The following is a 25,776-nucleotide window of genomic DNA, read 5'->3' as shown; positions in this document are numbered from 1 at the left end:
GGCCTACCTGGGCCATGGTGTGGAGCTGCTGCTTGGGCGTCCCCAGGGCAGGATGGGATGGCAGCGTGATCCTGGTGGTCACGTCGCGGGACTGAGCCGGGCGCTGGATACTGATGGCTGCGGACGGTGGGTGCTGAATGGACAGCGCTGGCCGGCTGGGGAGACAGGGGCACATGCTCACTGACAGCTCCTGGCTGGCTGCACCAGGCAAGGCGATGGGCTTCCCCGTACCAGGGCACAGGCAGGCAGCTGTGTTTTCCCGTGGGTCTGTGACGCTGACAGTCACATCACTGAAGGAATTTCTCTCCTGGAATTGCAGCCTCTCTTTGAAAGGTGCCAATATGTGCCAGGAATGAATGAATCAGCCCTTAGTCACTCTCATTATCGCTGACATAGTTAATCAACACTTGCAAATCTCAAGTGAACATTATTGTAATGAACACACTTCACTCTGTGTTCAAAGTTCAAACACATTTTTTCAAGTTATGAGGGAAGATTATAGAAAACCCTGATTAACAGCATCTAATCAGTGACTCCCACCTGCAATTTCTTTTAACATTTCTGTCCAGATAATCATGGTTAATACTGCAAAATGACTGAAAGAGACATCAACAGAGAATGTCCAATTAGCTGGTAACTGAGTGATAGAGAACTGCTTTTTTCACCGGTAAAGAGACCAGTGTTGGACCATTGACTGAAACCCAATCAAGAACAACTCTGGAACTGCGTATCTCACAGTGATTCAGTTAAGGAAAAAAAAATTGCAATAATGGCAAGAAAACTTGCCAGTTTTTCAACAAAGTTAACAGTACAAGTTGGAGCAAAGGAGAAAATGGACACTGAATAAAACATGTTCAGAGACTCTGGGGATGGGGAGGGCGGGTTTGACACACACGTAACACATTCCACCAGGATGAAATACAAACTAATCATAGATTTAATGACAAAGGAAGTAAAGTAACTGGGGACGAGGCTCAGTGGTAGGGCAACTGCTTCAAAGATTTTGGTTCCGATTCCCAACAAAACACACCCCTCCACATACACCAATTCTCCCCCAAATCCAAAAGATAACTCTGTGATCAAATAAACAAACCCCTTATGTAGCAAAACGCATTACAAGCAGAGTCAATGATTCACATCTCAAAATAGAATATGAAAATACTAAGAGATCCTTAAAATCTATGAAAAAAAAAATAACAGTTCAAAGGACCTCACAGGATCAATGAAAAAGCAAACGGCTGCTTAATTAAAAGAGTCATTCCCATTCCTAAGATGAGCTATCACTGTTCCCTATCAGACCGGTAAAACTCCAAAGCTGTACAGGAAATTTTAACTGTCCTGATGAGTCTCAGCAAGAGCTGACGGAAAGCAAACAGTCGGCAGTATGTAGCAAATTCACAACTGTTTATTCTCCAATCACTCGTGAAAATTCATCCTACATATATTCTTTTACATGTGCATAATGACATTAGTATCATAATGACATTAGTATAAGGTTAATCACAGCAGTTATTTATGATACTAAAGTCCTAGAAACATCAATGCATTTGTAAAAAGGAATCACTATATGACTACTCAAAGAATGATAAATTTCAAGTTCTGAAATGGAAAACTTTTAACATATAACAATACTGAACACTAAATAAACAATCTTTCAAGAAAAAAAGATGAAGAGAAATACACTTGAGTCAGAATGTACTTAAGAACACTGTAAGGCTATCCAAAATACTACTAATAGGTTACCTTAGATAAAGCAAAGAACACAGGCACTTGGTTGATGGGGAAGTGTAGACAGGACACTTATTCTCCTGTATTTTATTCCTTAATACTTTTCTATTTTGGAACCAGATGAATGTGACTTAGGAAAAAGAAAATATGTTGAGCTGTAAGGGTGAAAAATGGATTGGGACAAGTTTATATGCCCAAAGCAAGCAATGGTTTCACCAAAATGCTTTCAAATCAGACCTGGCAAGAGCAGCAGCATTAAGAGGAAGAAAGGTTTCCAAACAGCTCTCGAACTCCAGAACAAAGGAAATCTGAAAGCCTGGAGAGAGATGCGACTAAAGGACTCAACCAAGTACAGGCAGTCAGCCAAGAAGAAAGGACACTGGAAACTGATTTTCACCTTCTGGGTAGCTGGCAGTGTTCAGAGCCGGGGGGGCGGGGGAGTGTCCTGAGGACAAATGAGGAAAGACCCCATCGCTCCTACATGCAAACATGTACTCCAGCCTTTGGAGCCATCTCCTTGGCCCTTGCCTCTTTTAAAAATCCAGTCTCTAGGGCTGGAGATAGCACAGCCTTGCACGCACCCAGCCCAGGTGTGATCCCCGGTACCCCACATGGTTCCCCAAACACTGTGAGGAGGAATTTCTGAGTGTAGAGCCAGGAGTAACCCGAATACTCCCAAGGATGACCCAAAACAATAAAAAATAAATACAAATTCAGTCTTTGGGAGGGGGTCCTAGAGCTCAAGGAGGTGGTGCACATGCTCCACATTGTGAACACAGACCTAAGCCTCTGCACAGCAAGGTCCCACGAGCCTGCACTGGGGCAGAGGAACTGAACACACCTGGGCACAACATCCCCTATACAGGGCACCCAGCACACACTCACACACAGTGAACTGAACATTCCTGGGCTCACGTCCCCCTCTACAGACCAACCAGCACACATGCACGCACAGTGAACTGAACATGCCTGGGCACATGCGCCCCCCCCCCCCTCCCCATACAGACCACCAAGCACACACTCACAGTGAACTGATCATGCCTGGGCACACGCCCCCCTATACAGGCCACACAGCACACACACACTCACAGTGAACTAAGCACGCCTGGGCGCATGCCCCCCTATACAGGCCACCCAGTACACACTCAGCATTTACAATGAACTGAGAGACACGTGGCTAAAAATCAGGACAGACTTTAGGGTGCATGGACCTGGTTATAAAGATGGTTTGGGGACTAGGCCAACCTCCAAGCAGGCCTGGGAAGCCCATCTGGTGCTGGGCTCTGGTAGCCTCAACACTGCTGGGAGGCACTCATGAAATTTTTAAAAACTGTGTTTCATTCATTCAACCAAGCGATGAATTAAAAACTAAAAAAGATCAAAGGCCTGGCAGGCAGGCATTTTCAATAGGTAGAACTGACTTTTTTTTAAAAAGTCTGCTTAAACTTTCACTAGCAAAATTCTAAGGGAGTAACATATGCCAGATACATCATAATTATATGTCTAAGTATCTGATCTTCATAGTTTCCTTTATTGCTACAGGTTACAGCAGAGGTGCTGGCCCACAGAAAAGTTACATTTACTTCCTGCGTGAATGCTGAAATTTCTGGATAAAATTCAACAATCGTTTTTTTTTTTTTTAACTAACATCAGTACATTGAAAAATATTTCTATTCAAAAGAAGTCCAATACTTTCATTGTACATGTGTTCTGAATTTCATCCCTCTAAGTATATTTTTGGATATAAGACTGATATGAACAACAGTCTAGTTTCTATGTTGGGTAGCTGTGTCTATACCTGTGGCAACAGATTAGAACAAAGCAAATGGTTCATGAAGAGAGGATTCAGGGTGTGAGAACTAGCACACTGTCACAAAGCCAATAAATGATAAGTTAAATAAGTCCTGGCGCTACTCTGCATTTGCCTGTCAGACTCTGCACTCTTCTCTTCTCTTCTCAGGCCTCTTATGCTTCTTCTCATGCCCCTGGACTCAGCTGAGCTGTGGCGCTCAAGTCAATGACTCTTAAACCCGGTACTGACCACATGCTGGCCGGAGCCACTTCAGAACCCCTGACTCGAACTTCCTTCTCAAACCTCCCTTTCTCTTTTTGGGACCACACCCAGCAGTGCTGGGATCACTTTGGTTCTGTGATCCCTAAGTACAGTTCAGGGATCACTTCTGGAGGTGCCTGGGAGACCGTATGGGATGCTGAACCCAGGTGGGCCCAGCAAGGCCAGTGCCCTCCCTGCTGTACTGACCCAGGCCCTCCCTCCCCTTAGCACCTCAGACTTCCCTTTCCTCATCCTACTCCCAGGAATAACCAAGCCCCAGGGCTGGGACTTCTGAGGGTGCTATTCTCAGGGCACTTTCTCTTGCAGTCAGCCAGGTACTGCTCACCAGCCAAAGTCACCCAGTGTGGGCTTCCCTGTCAGATGCCCCCACCCGCCCAGCGCCTCCACACAGTGGGACTCAGAGACCAAGAAAACAAAGGCTATTGGGTGTTTTCTGTTTGTCTGAGTTCTTGGTGGCTGAGGGGCTCACAGGGCACTGGGGCTGGACCTCAGCCCACCAGCATGAAGCCCACACTCAGCACTCTGTGGGGTCTCCAGCCCAAAGCTTCATCCCTCACGCCTGACTAGGAAATACTTGCAGGTACTCTTCCTCTACTGGGCTACATCACGGCATGGCCCGGAAGGTCTCTGCAGTATCCGACCATCTCAAACACGCTCTTCTGCGGTTGCCTCTGGATTTAACATCCATCTTTGGCGAGATCTCTCATCATCCTCTATATTCTTGACTCTGCCTTCAGAGAACTCTGGCCCCAGCCTTGTGTGGAAGACATCTGCTCTCCCTCAGTCCTCCTCCCTACCCACTGTCCTCTGGGACCACCATCAGCTTCTCAACTCTCCTGGACTCCAGATCCATATGTTACCTACTCCATTTGGGAGCTCAGAAACTGCACAACCTTAAATACCCAGAACCAGAGTCTGGAATTCCTCTGCATCCTCCCCGTTTTCCATCGTGAGTCAGTGTGACGCCTTCTCCAGGCTGCACAGGCGAGACAGTGCTGGCACCAGTCCAACACCTGTTACTCTCTCCACCTTTCCGTGTACTATCTCTCAAGTTTTCTTGCCTGTCTTCAAAATTCAATACATGTGTCTATGTATGACCATTTCTAACAATCATCTCTCAGGTTCCTGCCACCCCTTCTAAAAATCTGTTTCCATGATAGCACAGCAGGGAAGGCATTTGCCTTCCACGCAGCCAATCTGGGTTCCTGTACGGTCCTCTCAGCACCACCAGGAGTAATTCCTGAGTGCAGAGCCAGGAGTAACCCATTAGCATTGCCAGGTGTGACCCAAAATAAGATAAAAAAAAAAAAATCTGTTTTCAGTTTTTGCCTCTCTAGAAACTACTCTAATCTGCAAAAGCCAATGCAACAAAAACTTCAAATCTCAGCACCAAGCACTCAGCAGCTCTGCTACAGCATCCCACTGCTGGTACAGGACACACCCCAGAGTGGTACACAGTCATCCTTTGCTCTGAGGTTGCTATAACCTCCTAGAATGATCACTTGTTGGTGCTGGGTAAACTGGATAGCTACCTGCAAAAAAATAAACTCTGACCTCTGTCTAATGCCAGGCACAAAAGTCAGATCAAGGTGGATTAAAGACTTCAATATCAGACATGAATCCATAAGGTACATAGAGAAAAATGTAGGCAGAACCCTCCATGACATTGAAGCTAAAAGCATCTTTAAGGATGAAACAGCACTGACCATGCAAGTGGAAGCAAACATAAACAAATGGGACTACATCAAACTAAGAAGCTTCTGCACTTCAAAAAAAAACAGTGACCAAAATACAGAAAGAGCCCATACAATGGGAAAGAATATTTACCCAAAAACCATCTGATAAGGGATTAATATCCAGGATATACAAGACACTAGTAGAATTGTACAAGAAAAAAAAAACCTCCAACCCCATCAAAAAATGGGGAGAAGAAATGAACAGAAGCTTCCTCAAAAAAGAAATACAAATGGCCAAAAGGCACATGAAAAAATGTTCCACATCGCTAGTCATCAGAGAGATACAAATCAAAACAATGAGATATCATCTCACAGCACAGAGACTGGCACACATTCAAAAGAACAAAAGCAACCAGTGCTGGCATGGTGTGGGGAAAAAGGGACACTCTTTCACTGTTGGTGGGAATGCCGACTTGTCCAGTCTTTCTGGAAAGCAATATGAACAGTCCTTCAAAACCTAGAAATTGAGTTTCCATATGGCCCTGCAATACTACTTCTGGGGTAAAATAGCACAGCAGAAATAACATCTGTACTGGGCTGGAGCGATAGCACAGAGGTAGGGTGTTTGCCTTGCACGCAGCCAACATGGCCGACCCGAGTTCGATTCTTCTGCCCCTCTCGGAGAGCTCGGCAAGCTACCGAGAGTATTCGATATGCCAGACACAGTAACAACAAAGTCTCCAATGGAGACGTTACTGGGCCCGCTCGAGCAAATCGATGATCAACGGGAGGGCCTTTACCTTTACCTACATGTTCATTGCAGCACTGTTTACAAAAGCCAAAATCTGGAAACAAACCAAGCGCCCTACAAAAGATGACTGGTTAAAGAAACTTTGGTACATCTACACAATGGAATACTAAGCAGCTATTAGGAGAGATAAAGTCATGAAATTTGCTTATAAGTGGATAGACATGGAGAGTATCATGCTAAGTGAAATGAGTCAGAAAGAGACGGACAGATATAGAAGGACTGTACTCGTTTGTGGAGTATAGAATAACATAACATGAGGCTGACTCCCAAGGACAGTAGATACAAGGGCCAGGAGGATTGCCCCACAGCCAGAAGCCTGCCTCATGAGCAGAGGGGAGAAGGCAGATGAAACAGAGAAGGGATCACTAAGAAAACGATGGCTGGAGGAATCAGTCGGGATGGGGGATGTGTGCTGAAAGTAGATAATGGACCAAACATGAAGACCTCTCAGTATCTGTATTGCAAACCACAATGCCCAAAAGTAGAGAGAGAGTATGGGGAATACTGTCTGCCGCGGAGGCAGGGGGAGGGTGGGGAAGGGGGATTTACTGGGGAGATTCGTGGTGGGGAATGTGCACTGGTGAAGGGATGGGTGTTTGACCACTGTGTGATTGTAACCCAAATATGAAAGCTTGTAAATTTCTCAGAGTGATTCAATAAAATTTAAAAAAGAGAAGAAAAAAAAAAAGAATGCTGTCTTGTTGCTTCCCCTACCTTTGGCCTCTTGTTGCAAATGAATCACTATCTTGGGCCCTGCCCGCTGCCGAGAGTGGCCTTATCCATCTTTCTTTGCTATGTTTGGGTGGTGTGTCCTTGAACAACGTCCACCTTGATCCCCCTTCCGGGGCATCATACGCACACTGCACAGTCTCCCTGCTCTCCACCCCCACACAAGTTCTTCTCACCGTGACTTTTGTTCACTAGGGACTGGGGAACGGTTATAGGGTCTGGAGGATATGGTCCAATACCCAGTACTGCACAGTCCCCGAGCACTGCTGAGTGTGGTCACCCCAGATGCTTTTTGGGCCTCAGACTGTCCCCAGCGGTGCTCAGGTGCTACTTCAGCTCAACGCTCAGGGATCGCACCTGGCAGTGCACGGGACACCCTGTGTTCGAGGATTCACCAGGACCTCCAGGATGCAAAGCATGCTTTCAGAGCTTTCATATCGATCAGACTGATCACTACCCCAGCACCACAATTTTTTCCCCTATCTTGCTAGCACCTTCCTGGAAGAAACTCGGTCAATGCAGGAGTCTGCTGAGTCACGTTCTGCCCATGTGGCTCTGACCACTCCCCGTGCCGAAGCAAGGTCCCCTCCCTGTACCTGAGTGCTGAGTCAGCAGCATGTGCTGCTGTCGTCGTGATGACCGGAGACTGGGCCCTGGTGGCCGAGACGGTGGCGACCACGGCAGGAGGGATGGTGTTGGAGGTGGTGACAGGCGGCCGCGACTGCCAAGAGGAAAAATACCATTTAAACAAAGAGCCCCGGGGACTGCATCGATAGCACAGCAGATAGGGCGTTTGCCTCACATGCGGCCGACCCGGGTTCGATTCCCAGCACCCCATATGGTCCCCTGAGCACCGCCAGGGGTAATTCCTGAGTGCATCCAGGTGTGACGCAAAAATAAATAAGTAAATAAAAATAAAAAAATAAACAAAGAGCCCAAAAAACACCACAGTCAGACACATGACAGCCCCAGACTCGAGCCCACAAGGAGCCATGTCCTCAGCAGCTGGACCAAGGACACCTGTTTTCAAGCTGTGAGACCAATGGTCAGCACTCTGACCACCACTGCAGTCCACTGTCAAGCCCGACTGTGAGCAGACAGTATGAAACTACCCTTCCAAAATACGACTGACTCAAAATTCCCTGTCCCAACACACTGGGCTCTGCCTTCCCAGCGCTGACCCTGCCCAGTTGGCGAGAGGCCCTGTGAGTCTGCTACGGCAACTCTGCCCACCCTCCGCACCCTGCTCTGTCGGGCACAGGCGGGAGCTGCCCGAGTGCCAGCGACGACCCAGACCGCCAAGACCGGTCACGTCCACGGAGTTCCCCTATGGCATATCTGGGGTAAGTGCAGAGCCACTAACCCCGCCTACACTGCCTCTCAGACTCCTCTGCCCTCCATCCGCCAGCCACTGCCAGCTCCCTTTCCACGCCCTAATGCAGAGCGAGGCGGACAGACACAGCCACCCCTCCACACCTTGCACTGTGTCCTTACCACCACAGTCCACCACGTTCACACCGGCTCAGTCACACTGTCTCCTCCCTCCCCGCCAGCGTCCCTTCCTTGTCTCTTGCTCCAGCCCTTGCTGCAGACACTAAGCAATCTCCAAGATGTGTTCAGCCCATCGGCAAGATCTTCGGTTCCGATTCAAGAGCCCCCGAGTGGCTGTGCACTCCATGTTCAATCTATATTCCTCCTCACTATCTAACACCCTCTAGGTGCTTCTCGCCTAGTACCCTCTGGTCCACAAAGCTATTTGAAGTCCTCCCTCCTGTATATAATTCAGCAAATCTTCCAAAGACATTGCCTCGGCAATACACTGTTTTGTTCAAATGACTTAATAGCCCTCTGCTCTGTATGATGCCAAGTTTACACTCCCTATCTTAGAGTTCCACACGTGGAGGCACCACAACAATCCTTGGTACTAATTGTTCTCCAGGAATATGCAGGTTGCAGAGCTCCTCACAGACACAGAGAAAAGGATGACTCCTTTCTAGAAAGAAAAGACAAAAAACTAAAACGTTTTCTAAGCACATAAAGCACCTGGGCCAGTGACTCCCTATCCAGCTCAGAGCTCTGAGCTCTGGCGAGATTTTGCTGAACACTGGTGTCATTCCTGCATCCTCACTGTTCTCAATAACGTCCCCTCCACGTGTGTCCAGAGACAAGTCTTCCCTTTGCCTCTCCTCTAATTCCTGCAGCCAATCACATGACACCATACCAAGTCCACCTTCATTGGTAAATCCAGCCACTCGCCAGCCCCTTGTGGGTGAGTGAACCAGGAGGCACTTCCCGCCACTGGCTGACCCCCCCCCCCCGCCCTTGCACATGCCTGGATTGGCTGGTGAATGATGTGCTGCACTGCTGGCTGAGCGGTAGCAGCATTTGGCAACTGGGAAGTCGGCCTCAGGACCGTGGTCACTTTAGAGCTGGACATCACAGCCGCCGCCGCCGCCCCTGGAAAGAGAGTCTGGTTAGCGCAGTCCGAACAACACTCCTGAGGAGGATGAGGGCAGTCTCTACAACTCAGTCTATCAGTGCTCAGCACAATTCTGTGTACATACAGACTTTGCCTTTCTTCACGGAGGTGACAAAGATGAACATACATTCAAGGACTGCCAGTTAAACCTGGTAATTGACAGGACTAACCAAGGATACCCCAAACTTAAACTGTCCTGAAAGAAAAAAAAAGTTGGTAGTAAAGTATGTAGCAGTAAAGCTCTTGGTGACTAGCTCAGCACGGGGCACTCAGGCCAGAGCTCTGCAGCTGGCCTGAACTGCCTTCGACTGCAGAAGCAGCTGTTGGCACACACGGAAACGGTGTTTTTAGAGTTCCAAGAGGGGCTGGAGCAATAGCACAGTGGGTAGGGCATTTGCCTCACATGCAGCCATTCCGGGTTTGATTCCTGGCATCCTATATGGTCCCCAGAGCACCACCAGTACTAATTCCTGAGTGCAGAGCCAGAAGTAACCCCTGTGCCATCGCCAGGTGTGAACCAAAAAGAAAAAAAAAAAAAGTTCCAAGAAAGCCTATGGCACAGAGCCCCCTGCCTCTGCAATGGGCTCTGACAAACAAGTAACAATCAAGAGAACCTGGCTTTAGATTTCTGACTCTGGTTTAGTTTGGGGGCCATGCCTGGCAATGCTCAGGGGCTACTCATGGCTTGGTGCTCAGGGGCACAAGCTGGGACTCCAGGTGCAAAGCTGCTCTCCAGACGTTGAGGTATTTCCCTAGCACACTCCCTGACTTTGGCAGCAACAACTTCACTCTCTCTAAAAGAACCGAACAGTTTATAATCAAGCAGTTGAGAAAACAAATCACATTTCATCCTTTATAAACTATTAAGACCTAACTCTAAGATTGAGTTCTTCTAGTTCATCTCATTGCTCAAATTCTTACAATTTATTCATCTTTTTTGCTACGTAATAAAGAATTTAATAGTAAACCATCGTATCTAAACTTCCAAAGTACTTGAGAGGGCAGGAGCGTGGTAAAATGGCAGAGCACATGCCTAGCCAGGGGGAGGCCCTGAGGCTGAGCATATGCCCAGGTGGCCCCAACCTCCCTACACAGCCCAAGCCGCCAAGAACTCAGGTTCCAAACCAGGCTCAAACCCAGGCCCCCTGAGCAGCTCAGCTGACCCTACAGAAAACACGAAACAGTGCTTACACCAGGACACAGCCAGTAGTCAAAACACAGCATACATGGGGAGGCCCTAAGCTCATGCATGTGCATGTGTGCGTGCGTGTACACACACACATACACATACACACACACACACACACACACACACCACCATTAAAGCTTATAGATTATTTGTTAAAACTGAAGACCATTTTCAGACTACCATACCTTGAGGAACTCATCATTATAAAAGTTCTTATACCAAAAGATCACAATTGCTTTTAAAGCAGTATTGCTCTAAAATGTATATATATGCAGACTTGCAATTCACCTATTAAGTACTTTTCAGAATAGGCAAAAAATGCGTATCGCTCCACATTTGTTTAGGCTGTTTTGCAACTCAAGTAAACCAATTCTGGATATGCTCGACATTCCCATGTTTCCCACCAAATGTTTATTTGAAATTTCTGCTGTTCTGAGAGTTTGAACAAAATACCCTGTCGTTACCTCGAGGTAAATGAGATGCTCCGATGTGAAGGGGAGGCCCAGGAGCATTGCTGCGGATAATGGACATCTGCACGTTGGTGGTCATGATATGATGCAGGTTGCTCGGGTGTCCCTGCAGAAATGGAGTATAACATGTCACCGTCACAAGCTTAGCTCAGTGTTGGTACTGAACCATTACTTCCAGGAAGTCAGCTGCCTCAAAATGTGGGTTGACCCTTTCCATGTTTATTTGGTTTACTGGGTTTTTGGGCCATCAGCTGGTGGTCCTTGGGGATCACTCTTGGTGGGATTCAGTGGGTATATGTGGTGCTGGGACTAACCAGGGTCAAATAGGTTTGCACGGCAAGTACTGCACCATCTGATGATGCAGTGCATCATCTCTCCTGCACACAGACTCAACTTTTAAAAAAATGACAGGCAGGGGCCTAAGTGACAGTACAACAGGCAGGGCACTTGCCTTAAAGTGGCTAACTTGGGCTCAAACTCCTGCAGCCCATATGGTCCCTGGAGTCCCACCAGGAGTGATCCCTGAGTGCAGAGTCAGGAGTGAGCCCTGAGCACTGCAGAGTGTGGCCCAAAACAGGCAAAGGGAAAAACACAAACAAGTCTGGAGGGATCATCCAAGAGACTGGGCACCTGCTGCGCATGCCGAGCACCAGGACGGGATCCCTGCTTCCACATGTCAGATCCCTGACCTCCTCCTCTCTAAGCAGAGTGGGAGCCGCCCCAGAAAACTGCTGTAGGGCCCCAAACCACATCAAACCAAGACTTTTAGAACCCCAAAGCAGAGTTTAAAATGATCTGGGCCTATGGGTCTCTGTGAGTGTGTCTCAGAACCCATCAGCTTCTTCCAACCTCACCAGCTTGAGACCCTAAGACACATGGATGCCAAGCATCCATTCTGAGACATGGACGCTGGCGAGCGGAGGCTTTCCCACTCTCCTTCCTTGGCCAAAGCTTGTTTTCTACCATGCCCTGTTTCACTCCCCATACGGCCATGCTTTCTAATGCTATCCTGAATATTCAATCATCAGTTAATATGCAAGAGATACTCTGTGACCAGACCTTTACCTCGTTCCAAAAATGGTCCTTTCCAAGAGCACGCTCTGCATGAAGGGGCCCAGCTGGAAGCCCTAGCTCTGGATCATGCTCCGAGAACCTCTCCTCCACAGGGCAGTTCCTTCCCTACACACATCCACCCCAGAGAGATGGCAGTGCTTCTCATATGGAGACCCAGTGAAGCATCCAACAAAAAGAATGCTTCTTTAGAAAATATTTTTTGGTTGCGTAGGCCTGCATTACAGGCTCTGCATTCAGGAGTCACTCCTGGTGGGGCTCAGGGACACAACGGGGTGCCAGGGATGGAACCCAGAAAAGCCACGTGCAGGGCAAGTGCTGTCCTCTTGCTCGGGCCCCAGAGTGCATCTCTTCAGAATACCTTTTTCAGATAGAAGAATGTTGAGAACTGCTTTTTCCTTAACATGGTAAATAAATCAAATACATATTATGGAGTAGGACTGCAATTGCAGAAGTATTTCAAATGCAAACTTAATCAGAAGTGCTACCACTGGGGCTATGCGGTACCTGCCAGCTGTCCATGAGGGTGCAACTGCACTCCTCAAGAGGGAATCAGAGGCAACCAGTCTGCTATGGCTTTTTTTTTTTTCTGTTTTTGGACCACACCAGGCAGAGCTCATGGCTGTCTACTGGCTCTGTGGTCAGAGGGCCATATGGGGTACCAGAGATCGCTGGGTTAGCCCGGATAGGGCAACCGCCCTGCCCACTGTAGATGCAACCGAGCAAACTGGATTCTGAGCTCTGACTGTCTCAGCAAGATTCATCTGCCACTGAGGGCAGTGCGCATACACAGCAGATGCCAACAAAGACCACCACACACAATGGCTTTCATTCCCCACAGCCCTCGTCTTCTCTCAAACCTCATGTCTTTCCCTCGCAGATCTCAATGACTCTCAGTTTTACCTAGACTATTGTGTACAACACACTGCGGGCATTTAGCAAAGAAGGGTCAGCAGTTTGCTCTCTCCATTACAAAAGTCAGCAAATTAAGAGACTAGGTACCTGCTGTCCGCTGATTGTTGCCACAGGAATGGCTGAGGCCTGAGGGATACTACTCTCCATGGGAACAGTCACCTGGCCTGGAACTTTGGGCGGAAGTGACAAGGTAGAAGGTGGAGCAGGAGCAATGGGGCGGCTGGGCATGGTCGGCTTTGGGGGTGGCTGCAAACAGAAGACAACAGAAAACGAAGAGCAGTTCTGCATCAGTGACACGCTTCATTCTCCTTGTGAACTTCATTCCACGTGCGAACTTCAGACAAAATCAAACTTGGTGAGTGCCAGGACAGAAAGCTATTTACATCCATTTGACAGTCTCTCCCTCAGCGTCACAGCTTACTAGCATTGACACTCCACAGGTGAGGGAGGGAGCAAACAAGCAATGGCTGCACTTTCTCAAAACATCCGGGGAAGATAACCGGTGAGAAAAGTCCAGCTCTGTGTGCTAAGAGCCCATAGTCAGTGGAGTTCATGCACAATTCAATCAGCCTAATCGGTGGCTGAATAAATAGCAGTACTCCTACATTTAAAAAAAAAAAAAGCCCATATTCTTCCTTCCAATCCAGATTTCTTTATTCCACTGGTGACCCCTCTTCCACCAAAAACATGTGGCGTGGGCACAAGCTGCCAGAAACGCCTAGTATTTATTACTTAGCTGACCGTGAATTTATAGTTATGGCGCATTCAAAGCTTTTTGCTGTCACTCATGTTTCTGCACCCCCTACGCTCAGTTGCACAGCCCATGCAGGATCAGCACTCAGTGTTCAAGCAGCCACCTAGAATTTAGGCAATGCTGTTTTCCAAGTTTGAGCAAAAGTAACAAAAACACTATTAGTAGGGGAAACAGAACCAGAAGGCATACGCAAGGCAATATTCTCAGAGACCCCCCTGCTTTACAACACAACCTACAGAGTGTGTTGCTCATTCATGAAAGCGGACTCGGCATAATCATAACATATTAAATTAACGTCGAAATTCTGCGATACTCATTACCCAGTGGATAAGATTAGGCACCTCAGAACATCAAAATTAAGTTATAGAGAAAAGCTGAACTAACGGTCAAAGGAAGGAAACTGGCAGAATTATCAGGCCGTCTCAGCCGGGGCTCAGCGTGACCATCTGCGACTCCCGTACCTTCATGAGTCCCTCCGAGAACGAGAGTGGCACTGCTGGCGTCAGGTGGGCGGGGGGCGCCGTCACTGTGACAGGGGCGCCGGACGCCACCGCGTGGTGTGTAGACAGCATCTGCACCTGGGGGTAGGGCCGCACCACCACAGGCTCTTGCTTGTCTTCCCGGGACTGCAGGGAACCGCTGGCACCCAGGTGCTCCCTGGCACCGACTTCAGCATCTCGACCAGGTTCATCATTGACTAGGAGAGACACGAGGGGTGAAACAACTTCCTTCCGACACCAACACGACAGCACAGACAACCGGAGCAACGCTAATGGGGGCTCAGGCCTGACAGCCTGGCCACTGTCCTGTTACGGTTTAACAAGAGAATCTGGGCATCAGAGTACCTGATGGAACCTGTGGACGACAGGGTATTTTTTGGACATCGTCGTTTGCCCATAATTATGAACAAAAAGCCTGACAGCTATCCAAAATGTGCTCAAAAGAGATCAATGTGCAGTTGAAGATAGGCACCAACTTCATCAAGAATAGTTAAGGGCAAGCAGGAGCAATAGCACACGGGTAGGGTGCTTGCCCGACACAGGCTGATCTGGGCTGGGCTGGGTCTCCGGCATCCCATACGGTCGCCACGCCTGCCAGGAGTAACCCCGGAGTGCAGAGCCAGGAGTACGCCCTGAGCATCGCCAGGTGTAGCTCAAAAAGCCAGGAGGGAAAAAAAAAAAATCAACAGTGACAATAAACTGAGTTTCTGCATCTCTGTTTGTAATGGGGAATATTGGCTCCCAAGGCATCCTACAGTCTGAAGGGAAAGCGAAGAGCTGATCAGCGCCACAAGCACCACTGGCTATGGCGCTGCCAGGTAGACCGGCGCAGCTGAAGGCCAGGAGTGCCCCCAGAACCAGCCCCCCAGCATGGCAAGCGGGGAGCAGCAGCTGGGTATGGGTGGTGATGGGGGAGGGGAGGAATACACTCTCCCTCTTATATGTCACACCCAAGGACATGTCACTTATTTAGAAATTAATTTTTAAAAAATTCAAGGAACTGGGGCTGGAGTGATAGCACAGCGGGTAGGGCGTTTGCCTTCCACGCGGCCGACCCGTGTTCGATTCCCAGCATCCCATATGGTCCCCCAAGCACGGCCAGGAGTAATTCCTGAGTGCATGAACCAGGAGTAACCCCTGTGCATCGCTGGGTGTGACCCCCCCAAAAAAAAATTCAAGGAACTAACGTAGTAAGAACATACTCATTGAAAAAACATTATCTGAAAAAACAATTACATGTATGCAAAAACTTTTGATTATTTGTAAAACTTTAGTAAAGCTGCACCCCAAATCTCTCCCCTCAAGAGATTTATCTTGAGGAGTGAACATTTTGATAAAACCTTCATACTTTTCACTTCTGTAAACAATGGGTGGGTTTTTAATTTAACTTTTTACCCGGCTACCTTTATAATGACGAGCCCATAAAAGTTCATCGTCCTGTGAATGTTCATGACTGAGCGACTACCCCAGTAACAAGCCCTGCACTGATTCTCCATGAACCCTCAGGTCAGCGCCACCCGGTCACTGCCCCTCACCAGGGCACTCACCACCCCAACTTACTCACAGATCACTGCTGGTTTTGTTTGTTAATTTCTAAGTGCATGAGCCAGGTATAACCCCTGTGCATCGCCGGGTGTGACCCAAAAAGTAAACAACAACAACAACAAAAAAAAACACATTATAATAAAAATTTTTTTTGGCACAGTCAGAGTCAGGAATTGGGCCTGCCAATGGGTGCTCTGCCTCTGAACTGCATCCCTGCCTCGCTCCTGGGGGCGGGAGGGAGCGAGGGCTTCCAAGCAGTGCTCAGGAGGTCTGAGGGCCCATCCTGGGTCTGAGGAGGCGCTGCTGCTTGGTCCTGCCTGCAGGACTGAGGGGACCCGGGCGCCCCCGAGTCACTGCTGGTGGTGCTCAGGCCTCCAGGGCCGCCCCTGGTGACGCTCGGGAACATGTGTGGGAAATCAAACCGTGCTCCAAACACTGCACTGTCTCCCGTTGCACACAGCATCATTTCTAAAAGGCTATGGGGAGTTCTTTACAGAGATACCAGTTTAAATGATCACGTCGCTGATGGGCTTTTAGGTTATTTCCAAACTTTTATCAACATCCTAGGCTAGCAAAGTTTTCACAAAAGCGGAGTCCTGAAACCACAACTTAACTGTGAGAAAGAGGACCTTTTCTGTTACTCGAGCAAATCCAGTCATTTGGGATGGCTGCCTTCCCTCCCAACCACTCCTGAGAGCCACAGATCTGTCTATCGCCATCACTCTGTCTTTCCTGGAACTTCATCAAGTCTCACACAACACGAACTTCTAACCTGGCTTCCCTCTTTCTCCTTTTTTGCAGTGCCCGGGACTGAAACCACCGCTTCACACATTCAAGGCTTGTGCTCTACTTGGGACTTTAGTTAAATACACATCATTTTTATGTTTGTTTTTGGTCACACCGAGACCGTAAGGTACCAGGGTCTGAACCTGGGTTCCTGCTTGCAAAGTACAATGCTCCGGCTGTTGAAATCTCCTAAGGTCCTAACATATTTTTGACGGGGTCATTCATATATGTAAACCATGTTTCTTAACAAGGGCCATAAGGACTCCTGGGCGCCCTCAGGATATTCCAAGAGGGCCACAGGTGACACCTAGATGAATGGGGGCCTGGGACGAGGGGTCAGCTGGCAGAACACGTGGCACAGAGGAAGGAAGCAAGGTAGAAAGGAGTCGTGGTCAGCAAGAGGCTGAGGAACACCCCTGTAAGCCAGAGCCCGCTGCCCTTTCTCTCTCTAACCACTGAGGAAGGATTCCACCAGACAGCTCCACCAGATCTTACTAACCTTGTTACCAGTTGATAGTTTCAACTATTTTCAGTTTCGACCAAAGTGCTTGCATGTCTGATGTATTTTCCCTTATCTTATGGAAATGCCTTGGATAGGACGGCTTGGGGAGCTGGATTCTGTAAGATGTTCCAAACTTCTCTCAAGTGGGAGGTCTGCATGCTGCACAACCACATCAGAACAGCCAATCTGTCGGGTCATTCGAAAAATCTACATTTGCTGTGTGCAGTCATTTTTCACTGTGATTTTAATTTGTGTTCCCTAAGGATCAGTGATGCTGAGGATCTTTTATATGCTAAGTGGCCATTAATACAGTTTTTTTTTTCGGTGAAGTGTACATTCAAATATTTTACATCTCTTCAAGAATGTGAGTCCTTTCACAGCCCCGTGGGAGGGGAGTGTGAGAGTGCACAGCTCGGGCTGAGGTGTGGACTGTCCCCCCCAAAATGGGGAGGAAGGGGCTGGAGGAGAGTACTACATCAGTGCCTTGGGGGTGTGGGGGCAAGGGAGGGAGACCCAAGAACACAGTGCTTCCCCCTCTCTGCCTGACCACGCAGGCCACAGGGGAAATGCCTAGTGCAGCTCAGGTCTGGGGAAGGCTGCTCCTCCTAGCACCCACAGGACAGATGCTCCCTGCCAGGGCCTCGCAAGCAGCCGCCACGCTCACCTGAAGCCCTCCTGGTCTGCAAGGACGGGAACTGGTCCCCACCACCCGACCTCTGGGAGAACCGCGGACCCAGGCGGGAGCGAGGACTTGCTCCTTGCAGGGCAGGAAAGTCAGCCCTCACCTTGGAATAATCTTCCAGGACCAGCGCCCTCCCTCACAGAAAAGTATTTCAGGAGGAGACGAAAGAGTAAAGCAAAGCAAAGCAGTTTTATTCAAAGAAATTTACTGAGAGAAGGTGAAAAAGAGGAGGAAATGCATGTTCAAGAGAGAACACAAGCACAGCGGAGAGGGTGTTTGCCTTGAATGTGGCGGAACCAGGAACCAGGTTCAATTCCCGGCATCCCATATGGTCCCCCCAGCACCACCAGGAGTGATTCCTGAGTGCAGAGTCAGGAGTAACCCCTGAGCATCGCTGGGTGTGACCTCCCAAAAAAAAACAGAAAAAAAATTTTTTTTCAGATGGGGAGAAGGGGAATGCAGAGAATGGCATTTTGGAGGTTAAATACAGTTTCTCCAAACTGTCTGGGCCAGGAGAGGTATTTACCACAACTGTCTTCTCAGTCCAGGGCTACTTTTTATTTTGTTAATTGTCTTTTAACAAAATGAAGAATGATCTATTTTAATGTTAATGAAAATGACCTGTTAGTCTCTCTCTCTCTCTCTCTGGTATTGTTTCTGGACCACACCCAGAGATGCTCAGGGGTTACCCCTGGCTCTATACTCAAGGATCACTTCTTGTGGGGTTCCAAGGCACTGAAATGGGGTTGGTGGCATGCAAGACAAATGACCTCCCTGCTGTCCTATTGCTCTGCCCCTCAGCTGCTCTGTTTATAGTGCGTTTTTTTTTCTGGTAAACTAATGCTAAATGTTTTTTGCTTAAGACTAGTTCTCCTATGTCCACTTTTTAGAATTTTTTTTTTATTTTTAAAAGCCTGGAAGCACTCGAGCTACTCTCAGCTTAGTGCTCCAGGTCACTCCTAGTGGTTTTAGGGGATCACCTGCTGCCAGGGATCGCCCCCGAGCCTGCAGAAACATGCACGGTACCCTTTTGAGCAATCTCTGAACTCTCTTCTTTGGAAATTTTTCACTTTCATGTTTAGATTCATGATAGTTTAAATTAACTTTTGGGGACCAGAGAGAGCACAGAGGGTTGTAAGCACACGCCTTGCACAGACCCAATATGGGTTCTATCCGTGGCACCCACACGGTTCCCTGAGCAGTGCTGAGTGTGGACCCAAAACAAGCAGAACAGAAATTAACTTTTGTGAGGGTAAAGCTTCACTTCACCCCACATGCAGTCTAGTGTTCTAGCACTATTTTGTGGAAAGGACAATCATTACTCTATTGAATTACCTACAAGCTTCCATTAAAATGCAACTGCGCATCCACAGGGGTGTCTACTTCTGAACTCTGCCTTTCTCCCAAGGCCCATGCTTCTATCTTTATACCAATATTAATCTCGATGCATGTTGCATTACTGAAAGTTTTGAAATAAAGCAGTTGAATTCTCTGACTTTCTTCTTTTTGTTGAAATTGCTCTAACTATTCTAGGTCTTTTGGTTTCTCCATAAATTTTAGATTCAGGCCATCAGCTTTCATAGAAGATCAGGCAGGATTTTGATTAGAATTTCTTTGAATATGGTTCTCACTCTATGAAAAAGGTCTCTCTTCATTTTACTTAGGTTTTTGATTTCTCTCAGCAGTGTTTTACAGTTTTCTAATTCCACTTCTTATATAAATCTTATTAAATTTGCCTCTAAGTATTTTTAATGTTTTTATATCATTGTAAGTGGTATTTAAAATTTTTCACTTAAATACTCAGAAATGTAACTTATAATTCACACACTGAGCATGTATCCTGCAACCATTATCAATCTCACTAGTTAAAATATTCTTTTTGGGCCACAGAGATTAAGGTGCTTGCCTTGCATGCAGCTTACCCCAGTTCAATTCCCAGGAATGACCACTGCCAGGAGTGATCCTTGGGCACAGAGCCATGGAAAAGCCCTGGGCATTGCTGGGTGTGTCTCAAAACAAAAAAGTTACATACATGTCTTTTTTCTCATTGGGACCCACAGGTATGGCTCAATGGGCTGAGTAAATGCTTTGCATGTGGGAGGCCCAGCTTCAATGCCCTGCATGGTCCCTGAGCACCACTTGAGTGACCCCCAAGCAGAGCTGAGAGCATCTCCAGATCACTGCCAAGTGTGTACCCCCCACACCAAAGTTGTACAAGTACATACACGTGCGTGCACGCATTCCTTAGGACCTCCTGCATAAATAAGGATGATGTTTGTTAGTAAAGTTTTACCTGTCTTGCCATAGTTTTTTTGTTTTGTTTTGAGGTCACATCCAATGATGCTCAGGGTTTACTCCTGGCTCTGCATTCAGGGATCACTCCTGGTGGGGTTCAGGGTACCATATGGGATAATGGGAAACAAACCCAGTTGGCCATGTGCAAGACAAGTGCCTTACCCCCTGTACTATTTCTCAGGCCCCAGTCTTTCAATGTTTTGATTTTTAACACCACAAATACAAAAAGATTCACCCTATTACACTTTTACGGGAAATGGATAATTTTATAACTTTGTCCAAAGTCATACTTGTACAGGAATGTTTTGAGTCTGACAGCTTCATTAAGATAAAATTTACTGATTATTTCCCATTGAGATTTTTGGAACCATCAGCAATTTCATTCCAGACAACTGAAGCGTTTTATTTCAGGCTATTTTGCAATCTATACATCTCAACTGCAAACACATATTTGAAATTCTGATAAGCTCAGGATCCCAAGTTACTACTAATGATAAGAGCAATAGATGCTACTGAAAAACATTCACCAAGAAATATTTTAATTCTTTTTAAGGAGTAACTGAAGGAAAAAATATATACACTATTCAGGAATAAAATTGAAGACAATTTTGATTTAAGCTGACATCCTGACAAAGCAACTATTGCTACTTGACACCTGTTTCAATGAGTATTTCTTGTAGGAAAGAAAAATATTCTCCATAGCTATGTTCATGTAAACTATCCTGTTGTGAATTTATTTATTTATTTTTTGGTTTTTGGGTCACACCAGCGATGCTCAGGGGTTACTCCTGGCGGTGCTCGGGGGACCATATGGGATGCTGGGAATCGAACCTGGATCGGCAGCGTGCAAGACAAATGCCCTACCTGCTGTGCTATTGCTCCAGCCCCGTTGTGAATTTATGTCAAATATAAAACACTGCCCCAATTTTTTTCCCCTTTGTCTTTTCTTTGTTTTGGGGCTAAAGCAAGCAATACTCAGGGCTTACCTCTGGCTCTGCACTCAGGAATTACTCCTGGTGGTGCTCAGGGTACCATATGGGATGCTGGGAATCGAACCTGTGTTGGTCGCATGCAGGACAAAAACGCTGCCCTTTGTCGCCCAAAAAGAATGTTTTAAGGAGTAAAGAGTTTATTGGGACTGTGGGAACTTGGACCACTCCTTCATCCCATACACTGCAGCAAATGAAGCACAGCAGGTGCATCAGGCCACCCCAGAGACAGGCTCCATTCCTATCCTAAGGAGAGGCCCTGAACTGATACGAGTTAGCAAAGGCAGCCTACACACAGTGACTTCTGATAGAAAACCTCGGGAGAAGACATGAGCCAAATAAGTGAGAAGAGGAAGAAGGCTGCAACAAAAGAAACAATAAAGTTCCTAGACCAAGAAAACTTTTATCACTCATTCAGAAACCATGAATAAGTGTTTTTCTGGTCACACCCAGGAGTGCTTAGACCTCCTGCACTCAAAACGTGCTCAGTCCTGTAAGCAGCTACTATTCGGCAGGGGACATGAAGCAATTTCATGTCTAAAAAGAACTAGAAAAAGGATTAGGAAAAAGGAACACTACTTTCCATTCTGTGTTGTCTTTTCACTTGAACCTATTTAAAGGCACTTCTCAGCTTTAACACTGTCGAAGGAGCGAGATGCTTGTCTCCTGCACCCTGAAACTTTTTTGGGGGGCCACATACCTGGCAATGTTCAAGGGTTACTCCTGACTCAGCACTCAGGATTCACTCCTGGAGATGCTCAGGGAACATATTGGATGCCAGGAACTGAACTACAGTGCCTTATCCACCGTAGCATTGCATTGTCAAATATTCTATGTGAGGGAAAAATCAGCTCCTGCTGAGAACTGACCTAGAGTGTTCAAACAGTCTATAACTCTCAACCAAGTTGCATACATATGAAATTTTATTTAAAATAAGCTTTTTTCCTAAATAAGCTCCTCAAAGGCAAGACTCACACACCTTTGGTCTCCCTTAACACTGTATCCCCAGGATCTTAATTAAATTAAAACACTATAATGTGACATATATATTTTAGACGTATTTCACATATAATATATATGAGATATACATACATATATATATAAAACGCCCCGGGGGGGGGGGGGGGACGGGCTGAATATCCCTCTCCGCCCTGAGCAGAGCCCCGGCAGCTGAAGACCTCCTGGACCAGCCATGGCCATGCTGAGACCACTCTCCACATGCTAGGACGAGCCTCAAGCATGAAAGAACCGGTAGAGGAACCCTGGTGTGCGGGACCTGGGGCTGAGATCTCCAAGCCTGCTCGGTTCGGGACTGGGCCTCCTCCACCCAGATCCCCCATCTTCCAATAGCTAGGCGTTACACTCACCAACTGCCATATAACTCCATCAACGGCCAAGATCCAGAGACTATAAAACCAAGCCAGAAGACCTCTTATTGTCTAGTTCTTGCTCTGAGAGAACCTGGCAGGCTACCGAGAGGATCTTGCCCGCATATATGCTTGACTGGGAACACCTGTAAAGGTGATTAGAGGCTGCTCCAAAAGCCTCCATGCCTCTCGGAGAGCCTGGCAAGCTACCTGTGGCGTCCTCGATATGCCAAAAACAGTAACAATGATGGTCCTCATTCCCCTGACCCTGAAGAAGCCCCCAATATGTCATCAGGCTACACTAGCACCTGACAGGGATGAATGGAGACGTTACTGGCACCCGCTTGAGAAAATCGATGAACAACGGGGTGATAGTGATAGTATTAATGTGATAAAAATAAAACTCCTGGGGCTAAAGAAACAGCGCAACAGGTCTGTGTACATCCTTTGCAAGGAGGCGGCCTGGGTTGGATCCCTAAAACACACCAACCCTCAAGCACCATGCCGAATGTCAGCTTATGAAGTCAAAGGCAGAACCTGAACAACAATGGGTGTGGCCCGCAAACCAAAACATTAAAAAGGGCTGTAGGCAATTCCCTATACATTCCGCACATGAAGAGAGGAAAACAGAAGGGGGGGGGGGAATCTTGTTTAATTTGGAACTATGAAATATTCTTCAAATCTGAAAACCTGATATTTACTAAAAGCACAGAAGAATCTGAATAATTTAAGTTGGAAAGAAGAGCTCTGAAAGAAAGAAACAACAGAAAGGAATATTCCAGGTCTCACCTGTGGCAGCTGGGTTTATCAGTCCTGCAGAGCCGCTGCTCGGAATCTGGGAAGAGGCTTGGCCGAGCCCAGTGGACGGGGTTCCCAACCGAGGAAACTGCTGAGAACTCATTTCCACCTGCAGTGTGAATAGCTGAAAGGTTACTGCTGACTTCTGAGATTAGAATTAATAATGCCAAAGTAGAGCATTCTGAGTCCCGCCCGGACCTTCCCTTGGGAGAAGCAAATCCAGCTCTACTTATCTTAAAACAATGACTGATGGGGGCCAGAGCGATAGTCCAGAAGAACAGGGCGCTTGCTCTGCAATGTGGCCACTCTGGGTTCAATCCTTGGCACCCCATGCGGTCTCCCAGCACCGCCAGGAGTGATCCCCAAGGGCAGGGCCAGCACCAGTACGAAGCACTGCCGCGTGTGGCCCCCAAGCAAAAGCATATCCCCCCCCCAAAAAAAAAACAAGGACTACGAATCGGCAGCACAGAATTTACGACGTGCACGGACTCGATCGGTACTGACATGTACACGATGTCCGGGGTACGGTGCCCACAGCGAGCATGCCACCCACACTGCAGCCACACGGACACCGGGGCAAGACGCGCCGTCAACACGACCCGCGCGCCCGTGCCAGGCGTTCCTGGAAACCGGCACGTCCCCTCCAAGACTTGGGACCTGCGCGAGGTGGTTACCCGGTTCCTCGGTGGATCACCCGCAGAGTGTGGCGAGCCAGCCCCCTCCCCAAACCCAGAACCTCCCACCAACACTCACCCCGAGGGAGCGCTGCAAGCGCTCCAGCGCACGTGCCCGAAGCCCGCCCCCTTCCCGGGACCCCCACCGGCCGCTCGGGAAAGGACCCCCGCCCGGGTCACCACCCGCCCCCCGCCACCCCGGAGCCCCCCGCCGAACTGGAGGAAACTCGGCTTTACGGCCCCTTCGGGGGTCTGCGAGCGTGCGGGGGGCACCGGGACGGCGGCCCGGGAGCCCCCGACGGGCGGCGCGCCCCTTCACCTGCGGTCGCCGCCCGCCCGCCGCGCTCCCACCTGGCCGGGCCGGGGAGGCTCGAGGCGCGCCGGGCGGGGCGCGGAGCCGGGCTCCCGGGGCGCGCGGGGCCGGCGCGGCAGCTGTCCAGCCCGTCCGGCCCGGGCGAGCGCGCTCGGCCGCCGCCAGCCAGCGCCGGACCCTCTTCCCCGGGACCCGGCCGCCCCCGCGCGCCCATTGGCCCCGCGCCGGCCGCGTCACTCGGGCGCCCGCGCCAATCCGCGGCTGCCGGCGCCCTCTGGGCCCGCCCCTCCCTCCCGCCGCCGGCCGGCCAATCAGGCGCGAGCCCGGCCGGGGCAGCCCCGGCCCCTCGCGGCCCAGCCAATGGCAGCGGGCGACGAGGCCGCACGGCGCGGGGGGCGGGGACGCGGGGAGCCCCGCCCCGGTCGGTGTCTGAAAGCGGCGGGCGCAGGGCCCGGATGTGGAGAGTCACTTTAAACTGCTCCGGGAGCCAAACTCCCCGGGCCGCCCGCCCCGCCCCGCCCGCGCCGGCCCCCGGCCGCCCCGGCCGCCCCGCCGGGGCCTGCGCCCGCCACGCCCCCACGCCCCGCTCGGCCCACCCCTCCCGCGCCTCTCCCGCGCCGTGCCGCCGGAGACCCGGCCCCTGCCGCCGGCCCAACCGCCGTGCCCCGCTCGCCCCAGAGCCGGGGCGCGCGCCGCCGGGCACGGGGCGCCGCTGCCCTTCCCCGGGGACGCGCAGCGGGACGGACGCTGCAGCCCGGCGCGGCCGCCCCGCCCCCTCGCCTCCTCCCCTCTGCTCCCGAGCACCCGTCCCGCCATTACCTGGGGGCCGCGCCAAGTGGCCGCCGCGCCGCCTCGAGCTCGCTCTCGCGCCCTCCCCGCTGGCGGGGCCGACGTCCTCGGGCGCTCCGGACCTGCCGCCGCCGCCGTCGCCGCCGCCGCCGGGGCGCTAGCACTCTGCCCCCCACCCCTCAGCCCAGCGCCGCTGCTTCCGCCGCCGTAACGAGCCTCCCCGCGATTGGCTGCCGCACGCCCCGCCCTCCGCCGCCGCAGCCACTCACGGCCCCGCGTGCGAGGGAGAGCGGGCGGTCCCGCCCCCGGGGGCCGCGGAGGCCTCTGGGAAATGGAGTCCCGCGGGCCCGGAGGGCGGGCCGGGGGCGGGGCCTGCGGGCGACCCCGGGCCGGGCCACACACCTCTGCACTCTGCGGTTGGTTCCGCCTTTTCTTTTCGCCCGGTGAGGACAGTGGATCCCACCCCGTGGCGTCCGCTGACAGCGCTCGCTTTCATTTTCCGCTGGGAAGCGAGCGCGGGAAAAGCGTCCTGGCGGCCTGCTGCGGCGGGCCGAAGGGGCAGCGGGCAGGCCCGGGGTGTTCCTGCCCCGCTTTTCTCGGCGCTGCGTGCAGAACCTGGTGTCGCCGCCCAAGGCCACGG

General features: G+C 49.8%; 1 protein-coding gene across 1 annotated transcript in view; it reads right to left on the bottom strand.

Moving 5' to 3' along the window:
• The window catches only part of SAP130 (Sin3A associated protein 130), a 69,243-nt gene extending 43,920 nt beyond the window's left edge, over positions 1-25,323 (bottom strand). Inside the window, exons 1-8 of the mRNA XM_056115401.1 lie at positions 25,167-25,323; positions 23,352-23,469; positions 14,358-14,593; positions 13,230-13,388; positions 11,151-11,262; positions 9,351-9,475; positions 7,615-7,739; positions 8-155 (exon numbers count right to left, since the gene is read on the bottom strand). Of these exons, the coding sequence (XP_055971376.1) occupies positions 8-155; positions 7,615-7,739; positions 9,351-9,475; positions 11,151-11,262; positions 13,230-13,388; positions 14,358-14,593; positions 23,352-23,463 (1,017 nt within the window). The 5' untranslated portion in view covers positions 23,464-23,469; positions 25,167-25,323. The remainder of the gene's footprint in view (positions 1-7; positions 156-7,614; positions 7,740-9,350; positions 9,476-11,150; positions 11,263-13,229; positions 13,389-14,357; positions 14,594-23,351; positions 23,470-25,166) is intronic.
• Between the last annotated feature and the right edge of the window lie 453 nt (positions 25,324-25,776).

Source organism: Sorex fumeus, unplaced genomic scaffold (assembly GCF_029834395.1).
Source record: "Sorex fumeus unplaced genomic scaffold, SorFum_2.1 ptg000029l, whole genome shotgun sequence".
Taxonomy (NCBI): Eukaryota; Metazoa; Chordata; class Mammalia; order Eulipotyphla; family Soricidae; genus Sorex; species Sorex fumeus.
Note: the sequence above shows the minus strand (reverse complement) of the source record. Positions and strands in the feature narration are given on the sequence as shown.